This window comes from Phyllostomus hastatus, unplaced genomic scaffold, assembly GCF_019186645.2.
Source record: "Phyllostomus hastatus isolate PE091 unplaced genomic scaffold, TTU_PhHast_1.1 phas_contig_148, whole genome shotgun sequence".
Lineage (NCBI taxonomy): Eukaryota > Metazoa > Chordata > Mammalia > Chiroptera > Phyllostomidae > Phyllostomus > Phyllostomus hastatus.
In genome coordinates this window covers 7,836,112-7,856,941 of record NW_025333607.1, presented here as the reverse complement: position 1 = coordinate 7,856,941, position 20,830 = coordinate 7,836,112, and the positions used below count along the sequence as shown (strand labels likewise).

The following is a 20,830-nucleotide window of genomic DNA, read 5'->3' as shown; positions in this document are numbered from 1 at the left end:
GAGTACTTAACCATATATTGGCAAACATGCAAATAAACAACAAAAAACCAGAGCCAAATACACATGAGATACCATCTGGAATCATTCAACTTCCTAAATAAGTTTGATAGGAGTTTTACATCCTTAAAAGAATCGACTATTCCTTTAATTATTTCATTGCACATTAAATTTTAGTTGCTGCGATCATGGGCAGCAAGGAGGGAAGGTGACGACCCTCTCAAGCTAATATGTTAAACACATCAAATGCTATTTACTCTTCATGCATAATTTCAAGTCACGACCCACCTTTAGTAAAAACCAAGGCTCTTAGCATGTACTTATAACAACAATCAATATTTAGCACCACTGAAAAATCTCTAGCTGATATGACCACGCACAGGCCAAACCTGAAAGTCTTCTACATGAACTATAATATTTCTAGGACATAAGTCCATTCCTCTAGCATCAGCAGAATACAGGGATTTCAAGGAGGTAGAGTGAACATTTATGGCGTCAGGATGGAATAATTTATCATGGTTGCTAGCCAACTGCACTATCTCTCTAGGGCTTGCCTGCCATCATGGAAAATTACTGGGAAATACTTAGTACGCATGCGTCAGAAGACGCTGTCCTCCCAGGAGAGCTGAGTAGTTAGTTAGTTATTAAAGAGAAAATGGGCAAGAAATACTCGCTGTACTCTACCGAGCTAAACGGCGTGTTAATGAAATAAGAGGCAGGTCACAGAAGAATTAATGTAACAAATGGCTCGTAAGGACAGACTGGGTGCTAATTCACAATTCAACACCACACACAAGGATGTGCGATTCATGTTCTTTTGAGGGGAGACCTCCTCAGGGACTAAAAGAAACTACATTGAAGGGAGAAGCAAACAAGTGTTTTCATTATCAAACAAAGTTCACATTTAGAACAAAAATATAAGAAAAAATAGCAGCAGGGATCAAGGCTAGAGTTAAGCCCACATAAAAGTCATTCCAAAAACAATTTTCATCTATTAAGATTTTATTCTCCACCTACTTTATAAATAATTTGAGGACAATAGCAGCCGATCTTTTTCTTTCTCCCCTCCTCCCTTTCCAAACAGTAGAAAACTTGGATATCTCTTAGGTTCAGGTCAATGCGTATTAAAGACAGGCCTGTGATTTTCAGTAAGTCCGTAGCTGGACCAGAATTTCTCAGGGAAGTGTGAAATCTGGCACAGGCACCTCTCCGTGTGTGGACCCTGAGAATGAATGGGCCTGTTAAGAAAGGCTCCTGGAGGCTAACTGGGCTCGAGCTTATAAACAGAGTCTAGTCATCATTGCTAAACAGGGGCCTCTCAGGGTCTGTGCTTCAGGGAAAAGCAGTAATGTGCCGTGCCCCGCCCCGCCCCCCCCATCTGAGTCAACCCTTGTAAGAGAGTTCCTAGGATCTTTTATCAGCTGACAGGACTAAGACTAACCCTGTCCACCTGGAGTTGTGTAGCTATATCCTCATTTGCATTTTCACTGACCAATCAGAGTGGCTCCATTGTGACCAATAGGAACAGTGTTTTTCTGGATCAATCAAACTGAGAGGACTTGGAGACCTCATTTGCATGAAAACAGACCAATCAAGAACTGGGGACAAGAACTCTTCCTTATTGATCCCCAGTTTCACCCCTGTTTCAGTTTTGCGGGAGACTGCACTTCCCCAGCCCGAGCTGGAACACCAGAGCAGCGCAGAGCTGCCTCGACAAAGCTGGGCTGTGACACCAAAACGGCCTCACCTGAGCCACCTGGCCTGCGCTCTCCCACAGCCGTGCTGTTTCATGATTGCGCTCACTGTCGAGCTGTCTCCCAGCCATGCTGTGTCACAGTTAGGCTGTTCTACAGCTGAGCTCTTCCACAGTTGAGCTATTTGTACTGAATAAAGTCTCTCTTCCCTCATACACCCCAAACTGGGGACTCCTTTTGGCATAGATCAGTGGTAACAACCTGCAGTTTGCACAGTCCATGAACATGTGTGCTCCCCTTGCCAGCTACAGATGGATGCCACATCTCCCCTCCCCCAAACACCTCAGCTTTATGGTCTTTTTAGGGGATGGGACTTAAAGTCCCTTAGATTTTGTGTTCAATTGTTGTTCAGTTAAAAGTTAGCACTTGAATTCTCATACAATAATTAAATATTTATGCATCTGTTAGCTGCCCAACCAAAGTATTTTCTCCTTCTGGGAGCAGGGGGTGGGAACCAGCACGTTTCCTAGATGTGCACTATGTACGAAAACATAAGTTGGAAAAGAAAACATCAGCATGAAGTATTTCGCAGGGTATTAATATAGACTGTAATTTTATACATTATTTTTAATATTTAGTTAAATGTTAAATACTATACCTGAATACACATGGGATTTTTAGAAATGGAATCATCAGACATTTCTTTCAAAAAACATGTTTCAACTTTACCAAGTGTTTGCCATTTTGGAAAATTCTATTAAGCCACTTTCAGCTACTGTAGTGCATTTCAAGGTGATTATAATAAAAGGACAAATACCTGTCTACTTCATTATATCGTCTGGCTCAATCATTTCTAAGCATTTACATAACTAAATAGATAATATAATATTATATATTACTTTGTGATTTCTACTTTATTTTATACTGCAGACATTATATGATTTAAGTTATATATGTAGATTGAATTACCCATCAATTTCTTTTCAGGATGGTAAAGAAAACCTTATAAATATCTGTTAGAATAAGGAAGCATTGGATGCACAGGACTGAAAATTAATGGCCTGGTCTGACGGGTACACATCCAGGATGACTCATCCTTCTGTAGACAGCTCACTTAGTGAGGATTCCAAAAGGAAAGGTTAGGTGGTAACAATGGAAGCCTAAAGAGCCTAAAAAGTAAATGTTGCAATGTTACATGACATAGTAAATTTCAGGGGTTCATTTCTGTATTGGATCTAGTAATTTAAAACAAAATGAACAGTTGGCTGGGGGAAGGGGGTCAGGAGCTGGGAGAGGTGCTGTAGAGTTTTCAATCCAATCTCCCTGTAAGCCTCCTTCCCTCACCGATACGGAAGACAGTGATCTCGATGTGCAAATAGGTAAACGCTGGGGAAAAGTTAACCCAAGCTGCTCAATAACTTAGCTTGGGGTAACGGGTTCTGTTACCCCAATATACAGTTAGACACTCAGCTTTCTGATGCGATGATGAGAAAGCCAGAGTCCTTGGTTCAAGTGTAAAAGTAAAAACTGGTCCTCAGATTTAACTTTGTGGAACATCTGATCACAGTTACTCTTTTGTCCTCAAAACATATGCCAACATTAAAGTGATGGTGATGGGAGGAGACTTGACTTGGGGTGGTGATGGATTATAGAACTGTACACCTGAAACCTATATAATTTTATTAACCAATGTCACCCCAATAAATAAAAAAATAATGATCAAAACGTTGATATTTTAAAAGGTATTCTACTCAAGAGAACTTGTGCAGGCTAGTGTTATATACCATAAATAATGGTTTGCATTCATTTGGTCAATAATTTTTGTACTGCTTACTACGTCCCAAGGCAATATAACACTGAGGAAAAAAGAACTTTTGTGATATTGGAAAGGAGAAGAATAAAGAACAGTGCGTATGCATGGACTATCTCGGCTGAATGCTCTGAAGGTAAGGTCTTTAAGAGTCTGTAACAGGAGAATTCAGGACAGAGAATTCCTAAGGAAGGAGGGAATGAGAACTAGAGGTTCAGTAATGTTCAGGAGGAGGAGATGGTAAGTGGAAATTTCCTCTCTGAACGAACAGCTTTTGTCAGTGCTCCCGTTCCAGGGGTGGGATCTGGGAAGTTCTGAGAAGCAGAGAGGCCAGGTGGCTGGAGGGCACATGGCTGGGAGCTTGCCGCAAGACGGTGCAGCGAAGAGTCCATAGTTTCGCACAGCCAGACCATGCAAAACGAAAAACACATGTGAAAAACGAGTGCTCAGAGAACCTACCTGCGTGGAGCAAATAGCCATCAACTGCACAAGCCAATGGTGAACATAGAAACGTTAACGGTTCTCCAATAAGTCGACCTTTTGAGTATCACCAAATTACAATCTCATATTAAAACAAGATGAAAAATGTACACGAACAATCATGTGGTATTTATTTCCTCCTATTTCCAGTGCAGCAGTGTTAATCCTTTTAACTTTCATTTTCCAGGAATGCACTGCAGATAGCTAGCTGGTTTATCTAAAAGGAGCAGAGCTGTGAGAATCAGCCAGTGCTTCTGCTGGCAGACACCATCATATCCTCGATGTACAAGAAAGAAATGTAATTCCTGGTTTTTATTAAGGCTACGGAGTCAATCTGCAAGTGATTCAAGATCTAAAGCTTTTCATTTTTAATTCTGAAATTCACCTTAAGCACATTTAGAGTTGCAAATAAGCTTATTTGCAGGGATTCCACAAACCAGCTCAATAGAACAATGAGACAGGAGAGTATGATCCTTTTAAAACAGCTATCTGGAAAAAAAGTCAATACTCCATTCACATTTGCTTGAGGAGGTTAATCACTAAATGCTGCTTAAAATATGAATCAGTGAAATACCTCTAGGAAGTTACGGGGACACAGATGGTTAATCCAATTCATTTTCCTTAATGTAATACGGTGTGCACTTGTGAGGGTGCTATCATGTGACATGCGTCCTATCCTTCTCCCGGATTAAGGTTTATGGTACCTCAACTACATCCTAAGTAAAGGTTACTAAAACCATAAAAGATGCCTGTGAAATCCAATCCTGGGAGGTGTAAATTTAAACCTCTCATTCTTTCAACCCTACCTGGTTTTTTTCCTCCTTCTAACTGGATTAGAGCTGTTTAATTCCAAAGGGGTGTGGATTTTTTTTCCCTTCCAATCCTTTAAAAAAAATTTTTTTTTCTTCAACTGAACTTCTAATAGGATTCACTTCCACGGTTTAGTTTTATTTTAATATTTAAGATTTTTTTTTGTTTCTTGAATATGAAATAAAGGAAGAATTGGACTATTATCTAAAAAACACAACTCAACTAATTTATACATAGACGTTTTTAAAGACATGTTTCTGACTTGATGTTGATTATTCAACACACTAGAAAAAATAGGAATTGACCTCAACTACTCCCCCATTCCCCAGCCCATCACTTCCCGCCCACTTACAAACTCACTGTGCCACATGTAGAGACTATATGTATATTAAAAATCAGAAGCAAAAGATATATTTAACTAACTATTGTATATGTTATATACTACTTATAAAGAGCCTCTACTATCTGAACTCAATAGTAGTCAACAAACCCTGAATAAACTATAACATTTCGGGTTTTGAAAACTTAGAAGTTTGTACTGTATTTAGTAACTATGTAGTTTCACTAGGGTTTGATTCCTCAGTAAACAGGAATCGGGCCCTCAGGATTGTGCTTTTTGAAATTAGGGTGTGTTTAGATTTGGAGACTGCCCAAAATTCATTCACATCTAGAAGAGAAAGCTCCCTGCCAAACAGATGCAATTAGGAGAGAAAAAAAAAAGATTATATTCTAAATAAGGTTTGTATAACAAATACTTCCATCTGTTTCGCAGAGATCAAATACAACTACTTTAAAACAGCCCAATGATATTTAAGCATCTGGCCAAAAAAGAAAGCGTGCATTTATGGGAAAGGTTTCAGGTTAGTTACGTTGTTCCGTCCTCCAGGAGAAGTAATGGAATGCTAAATAGATTATTCCTCATATACTTCATAACAAAGAACTGAGTTTAAACATTACACTCCAGTTTCTTTTTTCTAGACAAAATTTTCTAGATAGAACAACTTAAATGTTCCCTCAAATACTATTATTAAATGAGGGAGGCAGAATTAAGATTCCATTCCTATACCTTTCAAACACTGTTTCAGACCTGAAGTGAGTAACTGTAGTTATGCCAACACAATCAAGTTTGAAACATTTCCAAAGAGAACTCAAGCCAAGTTCAAGCATGTACATGTCACTTTTTTCCTTCTGGAGGTGCCTTCACAGGGGCAACACTCACACGATATGGGATGACAAGTTACCTGTGAATTCCATGCCGAATAAAGGCAAACTTCCCCAGTCCTCTCTCTTCCCTGCGGCTTGGGCTAGTTACTGACTCTCGGCGCCCAATTTGCCCCATTGAACCCTCTACCAGGTAGGTAATGGACGGGCTCTTGAATTTCTTCCTTTACAGTGAACGCAATGTAAGGCTCTGCCAGGAGGAGGTGCTGGAGGGACACTGAAGGAGCAAGGGGGCTCTGCTCCCTGATTGTGGTGTGCAATTATTTGCTGCTTCTTCCTCCTGCTACACGGTGACTCAGAAGTGTGGCTGCGTGAGGACATCTGGGGGTCCTCTGTCACAGCCACAGCCACAGTAGTACCCCCAGAATGTGCAGAACCTCACGGCAGCCTTGAAGTCCTAGCCTAGGCGCAGTGACTCCCACATTCCTTATATGGATACCATGCGCTGTACACCTGTACCAGCCATTGCTCATCTGTACCCTGTGGCTTGTTTTCTGGTCCCTGTCCCCATGGTCACTCTGTGTGCTGGGCTCCATGCTCCATGCAGCGCCATGAACCCTGCAAGCCAGCGGCGGCACACCTGCTGCCCGGAAGTTTGCTTGCAGATGCCAAAGGACAGAGGACGGGCTGTGGCCCCAGCAAGCCAAGGGCCTGCAGCCACACCTTCTCCAGGAAGAGCTGCACAGCACCAGCCTCAGGGACTCTTTCCCTTAGGAGCCCCGTCCCAAGTTTATCCTTCCTCGATGAGTCTCCCTCAGCCTCAGGGTACCAGTCAGTTATCTTCACATCCTTGTGTGCTCCTGTCACAGAGAAGTCACTCATTATATCCTTGTATCCTTGTTTACATTATTCTGTAGTTCCCGTACCCTAATTGGAACCAGATTGATAGACCAGAGCCTCCTAACAACACTCGGAGACCCACGTCCCACTTTCTGCCTCGAAGCTCCTACCTCCACACATTGATTGAATGGGTGGATAACTGGAACTGAACTTGACCAAGGAAGATTTTTCCCATCACTTCCACATACCAGTTCATGGCGCCCTGCTGTTCCCATCACTCTGGCCAAAGTCCTTGGGACCGCCCTCGGTTGTTTTCTCACAGTGCATATGCAAACTACTTGCAAATTCTACGGACCTATTGTTCAGACTATTTCCCAAACCTTCTCTCCAGCTCCACTGCTTCCACGATGGCCCAAGCTATTGTCACTTCTCACTCCTAGCAGTCTCTGACGTTCCATCCACCTTGCCTGTCCATGCTCTAGTCTTCAGTAGTCAAAGTGGTTCTTCTAAAACATGAACCTTCTGATCCAAGCCCTGTGTTAACTTCCCATTTTACTCTGAGTTGGTCAAAATCTTACAGATGCTTGAAGGCTCCAGCAGGGCTGGTCCCTTCCCTGCGTGTCCGATTACATGCCCCTCCCTGGCGCCGCTTCCTCTGGGCCCTCCTGCTGTCCCTCGGATACCTCAGGCCTGCCCACACCCCAGGCAGGATGTCGTCGGTGAGGTGTCCACGTGGAGTTGTGTCCTCATTTCCTGCACTTTGTCATGAAAATGCCATGTTTTAAGTAATATTAAAAAATTCTATCATCACATTGGCCAATCACCATTTTCCTCAAATTGATTTTTTCTTGTATAGCACGGAATAGTTTAAAATATGTAAATGTATCTGTTCTAGAAAATGCTGTGTAAGGACTTTATAATGAATTACTATAACAATAGTTCATATATAATTATTATACTAAGTGCCCTAAAATACTTGGATAACATTTTCATGTAATAATTCTTATGCTAAATACTATAAGTGGGAAAATACACATAAAAGAGCAATATATTCAATAATTGTGTAAAAAGTAAAACAGTAACAATTAATTTATAAGTATATCATAGATAGTTTCCTTGGCATTATATAATACATATCTTTCTGAAAGTCTGAGTTTATTTGAACTGCACCAATGGTAACATTCTCCAAACTATATTATACTATTGCGGTCACTACACTAATAATTTAATAAAGAAAGAATTCAGTTGAAAACACCACCCCACCTGATAATTACCATTTAATTAAGCATATATGATCACTCTGAGAGCTAACTTTTAACTTGAACAGTTTCAACTGTAAGAGCAAAAACTATACTCAACCAAACTGTCCTTCAAAAATAAAGGCGCAATAAAAACTTTCCTAGACAGACAACAGCTGAGTGAGTTTTTCATCACTTGAAATGTCTTACAGAAATACTAAAGGCATTTCAACTTCCAATGAAAAGACACCCAACAACAACATACTACATAAGAAAGTATAAAACTCACTGGTAAAGATGAATACCTAGGCAAATAGAGAATATTGCAGTACTGAAACAGTGGTAGGAAAATCACTTTTAATTCTAGTGTGAAAGTCAAAGCATTAGAAATATAAAGTATAATAACTAATGATACACAAAAGAAAATGAAAAAATAATTATAGTATGTGAATACCTTCCACAACCCCCTAAGAAACAAACAACGAAACATAAAAAGAGACAGAGAGAAAAAGAAACAACTACAGGACAAACTGAAAAGAGTTTTATACATGGCAATAAACACTTTCCTACCTATAATTATTTTAAGTAAACAACAAGCTCACCAATCCAAAGGCACAGAGTAGCTAAATGGCCTTTAAGAAAAACACACAAGATTTACCTGTATGCTGTGTACGAGAGATTTGCCTTTAGATGTAACGATACACATGGACTGAAAGTAAGTGAATGCAAAAAGGCATTCAGTTCCCTGCAAACAGTAACCCAGTGTGCAGAGGCAGTTACACTTGTATCAGACACAACAGACTTTAAGTCCAAATCTATCGGTAATAGACAAAGAAGGTCATCAGATAATGATAAAGGGGGTCAATTAGTAAGATATAACATGTGCACCCAATATCACAGCACCTAAATATATAAAGCAAACATTTATAGCTCTGCAGGGAAAGAAAGACAGAAATGCAATACTGTCATGTGCCAACAAAATGGTAGGGGTATGTTCTGAGAAACACATCAGTAAGTGATTTTCTCGTTGTGTAATTGCCGAGTGCCCTTACACAACCCTAGGTAGTACAGCCTACCACACACCTAGACTGTATGGTCCAGCCTGTTGCTCTTGGGCTACAAAAGCCTGTGCAGCATGTTACTAAGTCCAGCACAAGAAAAACAATGCAACCAAGAGACACGGTGAACCTAAGATACTTGAGGCTGTTGTTGGGATAACACAATGTGCTGTTTTACAGCAATTTTTTTTTAAGTTAGAAAGGGTACACTCTATGAGAACAATGGAAATACAGTAAATACACAAAGCATTAACATAGACATTTATTGTCACTATCAAGTGCACTGGCCTGTACAACTGGCAGCGCAAGAGGTTTGTTTACATGAGCATCACCACGAACATGGGGCAATGTGCTGTGCTACAAAGTTATGACATCACTAGGTGACAGAAATTTTTCAGCTCCAATAGAATCTTACGGGACCACTGTAATACGAGCTCAGGTGTTGACCAAAACACCAGTGTGCAGCACATGAGTATAACAGTAGGAGACTTCAACATCCCATTTTGAATAATAAATCGAACGAGCAGACATAAAATCAACAAAGAAACCATGGACATGATTAACGCTGTAGATCAAATGGACCAAACAGATAAATACAGAATCTTTAACCCAACAATAATAAAGTAAACATTCATCTCAAGCACATGCAAACTATTCTCCAGGAGAGATCACATGTTAGGGTTCACAAAATAAGTTTTTACAAATTGAAAAAAACTAAAATCTTACCAAGTATCTCTGCTAATGAAATTACATGAAACTGGAAATCAATAGCTAAAGGTAAACTGAACATTTCACAAAGAGGTGGGAATTAAGCAACACGCTTTTGAATAGCCAATGGGTCAAAGAAGAAATCAGAAGTTAGGAAACATCTTTAGGAAACAACTGAACTTAGCAAACAGAAGTATACTAACAAAAATTAGAACATAATTAAATGAAATAGAATAGAAAAACAAAAGGAAAAAATCAATAAAACTAAGAGTTGTTTTTTAAAGATAAAATTGACAACCCTTAGAATAATGAAGAGAAAATGTACAAATAAACACAATCAGAAATGAAAGAGTTATAACAACTAATGCCACAAAATAAAACAGATCAAAAGAGACAACTATAAAAAATTATAAGCCAACAAAATGCATAACTTATTTAAAAAGGATAAATTCTTAGGAACATGTAACCTACTAAGACTAAATCAAAAAGAAAAAGAAAATCTGAACACTCCTGTAATGACTAAGAAAAATGAATGAGTAATCAAAAACCTCCCAACAAATAAAAGCCCATGACCAGATGGCTTTACTGGAAAATTCTCCCAAACATTTAAAACAGAATTAATGCCAATCCTTCTCAAATTCTTCCAAAAACCTGAAGAGGAAGAAGTACTTCCAAACACATTTCATGAGGCCAGCATTGCCTTAATACCAAAGCCAGACAAAGACACTACAAGTAAAGAAACCTACAGGCCAATATCCCTGATAAGCATTAGATGTAAAAATCCTCAACAAAATACCAGCAAACTGATTTCAAAGAGATTTAAATCTGGGATGCAAGGATGGATCAATATATAAAAATCAATTAATGTGATGTATTTCATTAACAAAATGAAGGATAAAATTGTGTGTCATCACAAGCTTTTGATAAAATTCAATGCCCCTTCATGATAAAAACTCTCAATAAACTAGCAACAGGGGGAAATTAGTCAACATAACAAAGGCCATATATGACAGGTACACAGCAAATAGACTCAATGGTGAAGCACTGGAAGCTTTTACACTAAGATCAGGAACAAGGTAATGATGCCCACTCTTAACACTTCTGTTCAATACAGTACTAGGTGTATAATTAGGAAGAAAGGGGAGGAGAGGGGAGAGAAGGGACAAAAATCAGAAAGAGAAAAAGTAAAATTGTATCTGCTTCATCATAGTATGATTTTACACATAGAAAAACCTAACAATCATATAAAAACCTGCTAGAACTAATAAATTAATCCAGTGAAGTTTGAGGACAATCCCATTTACAATAACATAAAAAATACTTAGGCATAAGCTTAATTAAGGAAGTGAAAGACTTGTATACTAAAAATTGTAAAATATTGATGCAAAATTAAAGATGACACAAAGAAATAGAAGGACATTTTGTGTATATGAATGGAAAGATTTAATGTTGTTGGGATGTTGATACTACCCAAAACAATCTGCAGGTTCACTGCCATCTCTACCAAAATCACACTGGGTTTGTTTTTGTTTTTGTTTTTACAAAATAAAAAAAGAAATCTAAAATTCATAGGGCTACCCCAAGGCTGAGAAAGTACAGAACTAGTAGGGAGCTATTAACACCTGCACTCAGCACAGCCTTGCCCAGACTGGGCTCCTGCAACAATTAAGAAATAGGGCAAACCACATGCATGTCAAGCAGCCCCACCCAGATCAGAAGGGCACACAGGAAATTCACTCATTCTGGCTGGGCTGCAACCCAGGCTATGCACATACCCACCTTGACTACAACTGGTCTGCCCAAACCATCCATCACACAGTCTACAGAGGTTACTTTTTCTAAATGGGAAGAGAGAGCTAATTCATCTAACTCATAGGAACAAATACAGACAGTCAAATAAAATGGGGAAACAGAAGAACATGTTCCAAATGACAACAAGAAAAAACTCTGCAGAAAAACTCTAATGAAATGGAAATAAACAATATGCCTGATAACGAATTCAAAGAAATGGTCATAAGGATTCTCAACAAACTTGAGAGTAGAATAGGGAAACTGAGACCACTTCAAAAAAGAGTTAGAAAATATAATAAAAAGCAATCAAAGTAAACACTATGATAACTAAAATGAAGAATATATTAGAAGAAATTAGCAGTGGATCAATTAATACAGAAGAATAAATTAGTTACCTGAAAGTAAGAATAGTGAAAATCACATAGTCAGGACAGCAAAAAAAAAGTTTTAAAAATTAGGGCTGTATAAGAGACCTCTGTGACAACATCAAGCACTCTTAATATTTGCATTGCACAGATTCCAGAAGGAGAAGAGAGAGAGACAATGAGCCAAAAAGCATATTTGAAGAAATAGCTAAAAATTTTCCTCATCTGGGAAAGAAAACAGACATCCAGGTACAAGAAACACAGAGAGTTCCAAACAAAATAAACCCAAATGGGCCCACACCAAGACATATTTTAATTAAAATGGCCAAGGTTAAGGATAAAGAGACAATCTTGAAGGCAACAAGAAGGAAACAGCAAGTCACATACAAGGACAACCCCTTAAAGCTATCACCTGATTTCTCAGCAGCAACTTTATAGGCCAGAAAGGAGTGCCAGGAAACATTTAAAGTGCTGAAAGAAAGTAGCCTACACCCTATAATACCATATCTGGAAATGTTATCATTTGGAATTGAAAGAGAGATGAAGAGTTTCTTAAACTAGCAAAAACTAAAGGAATTTACCATCACTAAACAGATTTTACAAAAATTTTAAAGGTCTTCTTTATAAAGAATTGAAAAGGCTATAACCAGAAATAAGAAAATACAGGGGGGAAAGCTCACTGGTAAGGGAAAATATATAATAAACACAGTGAATCAATCACTTAAAAAGCTTATATGGAGGTTAAAACATAACAATAGTAATCTTAACTATAAGTGCTATAGAATAAACAAGGGACACACAAAGCAAAAAGATACAAAATGTGACATCAAAAACAAAGTGCAATTGAGAAAACTGTGTATCTTGTATTTTGGGAATGAAATGTTCTTAAAATGTCTATTAAGTTGATCTGGTTTAATGTGGCCTTTAAGGCTGTCATTTCCTTACTAGTTATCTGTGTGGATGATTTTCCATTGAGGTGGTCCCCTACTATTACTGTACTGCTGTTAATACCTGAATCTATATGCATTAATACTTGCTTTACATAAGTAAATGCTCCTATATTGGGTATGTTGGTATTTATAATTGTTATATCCTCTTCTTGGATGGATCTCTTTATCATTCTATAACGTCTTCTTTGTCACTTTTTACATTCTGTGTTTTAAAGTCTATTTTGTCTGATAGAACCATTGCTACCCCAGCTTTCTTTTCACTTCTATTTTCATGGAATATCTTTTTCCACCCCTTTTCTTTCAGTGGTATCTTTCTTTCACTGTGAAATGAGTCTCTTGTAGACAGCATAAATGGGTCTTTTTTTAATTCATTCTGCTACCTTATGTCTTTTGATTGGAACATCTAGTCTGTTTACATTTAAAGTTATTTTTGATCAGTATGATCTTATTGCCATTTTCTTAATTTTTTGGTTGTTTTCTTCTCTTGATCACTTTTGATTTGCTGGTTTCCTTCTGTGTTTAGGTTCCTTTCTCTTTATTTTTGTGTTTTACACAGGTTTTGCTCTGTGGTTATCATGAGATTAATATATACCCATATATATGTATAGCAGTCTATTTTACACCAGTCTGAATATGACTATCATTAAAAATTCAACAAATAACACGTGTTAGCGAGGAAGCCAGAGTGCCCTGCCACTCAGTGGAATAAACTGTGGGAGTCTAGAGAGAGGGAGCCAAAGAGAACTGAATCCCAACTATGGCACAATGCCAGCTATGTGACCTGGAGCGAGTCATCTAGCCTCTCCATGCCTAGATTTCCTCTGTGCAAAACAGAGAAAATAAATGTACCTACCTACAGTTTCTATGAGAAGGTTAAACACATCAGTGCATGGAACAATACTCAACTCAAATGAACCTCCACAGAAGTATTCCCTATTTTATAGCTAAATGGAGGGAATGTGAATGAACTCACGTGCAGCATGCTTTGAATCACAATCTTTAAAACTATGAACCACACGTTTGTCCAATATGTTCCTAGAAAACGTTCTAACAAATCTATACTTACATACATTCAGTATACTCAGATTAAATTTCCTTCTTAAAGCAATGAGCCTAGATGCGTACAGTTACAAGTATTGCGTATGTATTATATACTCACACTTAAAATTCCTTCTATTACTCACATTCTCATAGAGAGCTTGCAGAGTCTCCAGATCAACCACAGAATTGTCCAAGTTCACAACAGCTGTGAAAAAAAAAAGAAGATGAAAGAATATAAGTTCATTAGCACAAGCCAGCTGTGAAAAGGTGTCTGGCTATCCTGAGCAGCAATGATCATCTCTAAAACAGCCAGGGTTCATGGCCAGTGGTCAGTGGGTGTGGGGCTCTAACTTCCATGCATTCACTTGCCCCCTACAAAGACCATGCGCAAGGACTTTTAGCGGGGGCAGAGGTTAAGGGTCAGAGCTGCCATTTGCTCCACAAATACAAAATCTCACAAAATGGCCCAGTCAAATGGCAAAGATAAATGTGAGCGTCTTCCAAGAACCAACTGCCTGAATTTGAAAACTGTGCTGAATACAGAAAATCAGGCAAATCACTCCTGCTACTTTCCCGTCCTAGTTTTCCATGGCACACGTCTGCCTATTTATCTAAGACATACAACAAAGGTTCATTCTAATAGTTAAACTGGTGGACTTTTTATACAATGAGAAATGTATTTCCTGTTATAATTTTTTTAAAGATTTTATTTCTTTATTTTTAGAGATGGAAAGGAGGGAGAAAGAGAGAGAGAGAGAGAAACATCAATGTGTGGTTGCTGGGGGTCATGGCCTGCAACCCAGGCATGTGCCCTGACTGGGAATCGAACTTGCGACACTTTGGCTCACAGCCCATGCTCAATCCACTGAGCTATGGCAGCCAGGGTTTATAATTTTAAAATTGTTATACTAAAAAAGTAATTCTTGGCTTGTGGTATTGAGATTAGCAGAGATGCATTCTTAAAAATCCACTTTTAATATACAAACTACCCATGCTTATACAAGGAAGAAACGGAATCAAAAATCAAACATTGGGGGTATGTTCTTAAATGCATTCTTTGGCCTGAGAATTGTAAGGGATTTTGGAGTCAGTGTGTTTTGTAGCTGAGTTTGGACATAGGTAAAGTGAAAGCATTCTGTGTTACCTACATACATGTTAGTTAGACATGAGGTGAATTCGCCATGATCAGGTATGTGCTGAGTAGCCAGTGAAGCTCTTGTGGGATTACAGATTTTCGGAAGAAAACTCACAAAGTGAGTCATCACAACTTGGTTGTGTGTTTTTTGGTAACTGGGGCATTTTACATTGTCTTACCTCTCAAAGTTTCAAGTACATGAGCCATGTTCTAGTTGACTTGGGCAAACTCCCAAGAAAGAATTAAGAAAGACAAGTGGGAAATTGAAACATACGATGGGTGAGAATGCTAACCAAGCTAATTTAGCTTTTCTGCTTGGAGCTGGGAACTGAGCCCGTGATTCACCCACAAATATTATAGCAAGTGGAATATGATACTTCGATCCTAATAATATTCCGCTATCTCCATTTCCAAAAAATTAGGTCTCAAATATCAATCTAAGAATTTGATTAGGATTCGCAGACAAATCTTTTCACTCTTTAGACCACATAAGGCAAACATATGACCGACTAATGTTTCAAAGTAGTAAAAACACAGCCCAACTAACTTTAACAGTATTTCAAAAAATTAAATAAAAGTGATTAACAAATGACTTTCACTGGAAGTCATGTGGCTATAAATGATGTAACAAAATGCCTAAAACCCAAATACCATTAGCAAGTTCCTGTATGAAATTACTCCCTTTCGATTTGAACGGAGTCTACCCCTTAAAGAAAATCTTAGAGTGAACCCAAAGGTCTTATTTCAAAATTCATTAGCTAATAATCCAGTATTTCTGCATTCCTCTGGCGATACAGAAAGAGATTGATGGGGAAAACCATACAAGAAATGCTAGTAGTCTACTTAGCGTATAATTTCATTCTCGGAACAAGAAAAAGAAACACAATAAAATCATTCATACTCAAGTGAAAACTTATAAAAGATACACTTGTCTTCTGCCTTTATCCATCATTTTAAAACATAATATTAATCCTACAAGTTTTCCCCACATGCAACCTTACTTGTGAATCTACCAAGACTTCTCACCTTTTAAACTCAGGCAGTACCAGCTACCGAAGAATATCTTAATAAATGTCATACAGTCCTAACCATGATATATGGCCCTAAGCAAGTCCACAAGTTTCTAACCCATGAAACCTCGTTTTTTTTAATCATCCACAGAAAACCTCAATAGAAAGCAACTCCATACAATTTCCCTATAGTTGGCTTTACACTTGAGAGATGCTGACATAATTCAGTGAGAATCAGTGGTATTGACAAAACAATAGAGTCATGTTTAAGTAGCTGGAAATAAGGAAGATTAGCTGCTGGCAGATGAATGAAGCAGTGATAGAGTTCTAGATGGGAAGTAAAGGTAAAAGATGTAATTTGGGAAAAGTTAAGGGTGTTGAGGTGCTATATTGCTTCAGTATAAAAAGCACATTTTAATATTTTAGGAATCAGGATTCAGACTAAAATTCATGTGACTAAATTTTTAGTGGTGTCTTCCTGGCCCTCCCTCCTTTAAAATCTGTGATAAAGTAGGTAGTACAGTTTTAACTGTTAAAATTCCAAAATCAAGGAAATAATATAACGCATGCATTCATGCAATCAACAAATATAAGATATTTCTTACAACTCTGCGACCCTCCTAGCTCACTAGACTAGTTGACAGTTATTGAGTACCATGCTTTGGAAAGGGAGCTATTGGAGGTGGACACACTCAGTTACCCAGCCCTGCAAAGCTGCAAACAACTGGTTATGGGTAGGGACCGCCCAACATAGATTTCTACTTACAGCCATGGTAAGGGATTTATATACATATGTATGTGTGTAAAATTTTTTCAGGTGGCATGGGATTCAAGAAAAAAGATATTCAGAAATCTCAGGTTTGCAATATTTCAACTTTCTTTAAGGGGACACCTGGATATTGAGATTCTATCAAGACGAGAGAGTCCCTCTATCCCCTCAAAGGGGAATACGATTTTCATGAAATAGTTTGCTGAAGTGGAAGAAACGTAGACCACGGGATCAAAGTGAACTGGGCTTAAATTCACATTTTATTTGCTGCTACTTTATTTCATGTTCTTTAACTTGACAAGTTTTTGGTTTCTTTGTGGGGAGGGCAGGGAAGGGAATAGTAGAAAACACTGGCACTGCTTTGATTTTTGTGGGGACCGAAGGCTGTAGCAAGTAAAAGGATCCGGCAGGTGGTTGGTGAATAGTCCTGCATGCACCTTATTATCCAACCCAAACTTCACAAACTTTCTTTCTTTTCTGTTTGTATTTTAGTGCCCTCACATACCAAAGCGAAAAATTCCAACTGCATCTATCGAGGGCTGGCACTCTTAACCTGAGGGGAAAACTACCGGAACTAAGCATACAGCCTGATAAACCGCCATGGGGTGTTTAATTATACTCTTTCTTCTGTACTCAAAATTTAAACTACCAAGCATCAGACTTCGACTGCAGAACATAAATAAATTCAAAAGTCAGTCATGAATCTTTCATTCATATTAGTTTATTCTCTAATAGTCAAGTGCATGCTAATGTGATTATGCTTTTGATGAGAGGCCAAAGATTTCACACTCACTTCCCACTCTTGGCTCTGAGACACTCAGGAACACCCACCACTGTCTGGGATCCAGCACATTCCCACCCATCTATCCCCCTGCAGGTATATAAAGCTGTTTTTTTTTAATAATTTATTTTTTTAAAGATTTTATTTATTTATTTTTAGAGAGGGAAGGGAGGGAGAAAGAGAGAAAGAGAGAGAAACATCAATGTGCGGTTGCTGGGGGCCGTGGCCTGCAACCCAGGCATGTACCCTGACTGGGAATCGAACCTGCAACACTTTGATTCATAGCCAGCACTCAATCCACTGAGCTATGCCAGCCAGGGCTTATAAAGCTGTTTTAATTAAGCCAGGAGTATCTGTTCTGTTTTATGTGGAAGGGTACAAGGACGAAGAAGGTATTGATAGAAAACTTTGATTTTTTTAAGATTTATTTATTTATTTTTAGAGAGAAGGAAGGGAGGGAGAAAGAGAGAGAGAGAGAAACATCAATGTATGGTTGCCTCTCACGTGCCCCCACTGGGGACCTGGCCCACAACCCAGGCATGTGCCCTCACTGGGAATCGAACCAGTGATCCCTTGGTTCTCAGCCCGCGCTCAATCCACTGAGCTACACCAGCCAGGACAAAAACTTTGATTTTTTAAATGCACATTAAAAAGATGATTCATTTATTTGTAAAGTAGTCTAACTTCCCAGGATTAAAACCCATGGAGATTTTCATATTTTCTCTAAAAACTTGTGAATGACCATGTGTTAATATTCACTCCTGGATTAAACAGACAGCAATTTTATATTTTTTAGCCTAAAAGTTTTTGACGAAGCCAAGGATGTGATAAGGAAGAAGAATATAGTACTCTTCCTGGCTTTTCGATCAACACGCTTCCTCAGTGTCTTTGATGAAGACACTGAGCTTCTCTCAGGCTTTATCAAGTGGGATAATAACTTCATTAGCATAAGTTGATCACGTGGATAGAATAAGCCATTTTACAGTAAAAAGGATCATTGAAGAAGCCTTGGAATAATTTAGGTAATTAATTTTAAAATGTATATTATCTGTGAGCAAATCAGTTAGAAACTAGAGGCAGAGCTGAGAATGTGCTAGATTGAAATTAGGCTCAGAATTAAACATTTGCCTTCAGTCATCAAAACTTGCAAACATAAATAGCATTTTTTGCATGATCTCTATGGGTACGCACTCACTAAGATCCAATGCCTTTTTCATTAAACCATATTGTTACAAAATACAGAGTGATATAGCCTACCTAACACTCAAATAGTCGAATTAACCTAGGGTATTAAAAAATATCTCAAAATAAAATATTCAAACCAACCAATCTATTTCCTTTTGACTTTAAAATGTTGCGTTCCATAAAAAGAGTTACACAAAGAGCAATCCAAAACAACCAGAGGTTAGAGACCCGCACAGGCGACAGCTGTGTGCCACACACATGACAGTGTGCACACAGGCCCATAAGCAGGCGACAGGCATGCATCCCCCTCGCATTCCCTGGACATTTGGTCTTTGCGGTTACAGTAGTCTCCATAGCCACCTTCCTTAACACCGGAAATGTGGGACATGTTGCTTAATTTTTTACTGATTTGAGAGAGAGAGAGAGGAAAGGGGAGAGAGAGGGAAAGAAACATACATCAATTTGTTGTTCCACTTAGCTATGTATTCATCGATTGATTCTTGCAAGTGCCCTGACCAGAGATCGAACCACAGCCTTGGTGTATCAGTCATGCTTCTTATTCTAACATTAAGTCACCCACAGACTAGAGTGCCACATAACGTATGTCTCACTGTCTCCTTGAGAAACAGAATCCCGCGCCTGTGTTCCCATTAAAGAACGGGGCAGAAGGGCCAGGACCATACTTGAAGAGCTTGTGTTAAAAGAAACTCGTGTAAAACAAAAGTTCACAAAGTATTAGTCAAAGTTGTAAATGTTTCACATACTTTGAGTAGCCATAAAAGTAGTTCAGTTTATTGGTGTGATTCAGTATGATACGGTCACTCTTGTGGAACGCAACATTGTAAGTCACGGAACATTCTCTGTTAGCGCCCGACCTACTCCAATCTTGATTTGTTTTAAATCTGGGGTTCCCACGATGGGACAGGACCAGAGCAGCCTGGGGCCCCTTCCCTCCGTCAGCCCTGAACACTCAACCCAGGCACTGTGGTCTCTTGCCTTAATCCCTCTTCTCTCTGGTGTCACTTGCTAAACTAGAGGTGGAGATCCCCAAAGGTAGAAGACCCAATGGTATTTATGACCAAGAGTAGGAGCTATCCATTTCTGCAGAGCAAATTATACTAAAGCTTAGGGGCTTAAAACAACACACATGTATCATCTCACATCGTTATACATCTCACAAACATGAAACACCTTTGTTCCATGGTCAAGGTTCAGACAGGCTGAGGTGAGTATTCCTGCGAATTAACCACCTTTACTAAACAAACTACACATTCCTTGAGATCACCCTTTCGTAAACAACCAACTCTAGCTAACTTCATAGTTCAAAACATAAAACACAGACGTAAAAATGCATGATATCCTACCATCCTCTGGCCAATAGCCCGGGAAGGCAGTGGTACACAGTGGGCTCTGAAGTCGAACGTCTCCACTGCTTGTTACCAGTATAACCTAGGGCGTCTCGCCCTCCTCACCTGCAAAATGCACCTAAGAAGAAGAGTACCCGCCCAATGGGGGGTAGCAGGAGAGTAAATCGTACAAGTCAAACTCCTGGAAGGAGCGCCAGGCCCACAGCAAACACTGGAAATATGGGTCATCATCATTACCGTTACTAAGTCCACCTTCAACATTCACATATGAAAAACATTTCACTAGTATCTCTCCAAATCAGTGTCTTGATTGAGAAGTTTTTAGACAAAGCACATCTGAAAACATTCTTGGTAAAAAGGACAGTGACAGTTTCGGCTGCACTGACAGCAACGTGGGAAACTAAACAGGGAGCCGCAGGGAAGCCGTCAGCACTAATTTTGGTTAAGGTACACGGGAAGGGAACAGCGTCCCGTCTGCAGAAGCTTAGACACAAAAGGAGTGCAAATCAGCCCGTATTTACAGTTCATGCCCTCTCCTCGCCGGCGGGGTAAGGAAGAGTGCAAGGGCTTCCCAAACCATCTTCACCCGCCTTGCAATTCAGAAGCCGCAGGAGACGCTAACATGAAGTTCACCTTGCAA

General features: G+C 39.0%; 1 protein-coding gene across 1 annotated transcript in view; it reads right to left on the bottom strand.

Moving 5' to 3' along the window:
- Positions 1 to 20,830, bottom strand: part of FMN2 (formin 2) — a 268,694-nt gene that overhangs the window by 112,072 nt on the left and 135,792 nt on the right. The window contains exon 8 of the mRNA XM_045818459.1: positions 14,087 to 14,148. Coding sequence (XP_045674415.1) covers positions 14,087 to 14,148 — 62 coding nt within the window. The remainder of the gene's footprint in view (positions 1 to 14,086; positions 14,149 to 20,830) is intronic.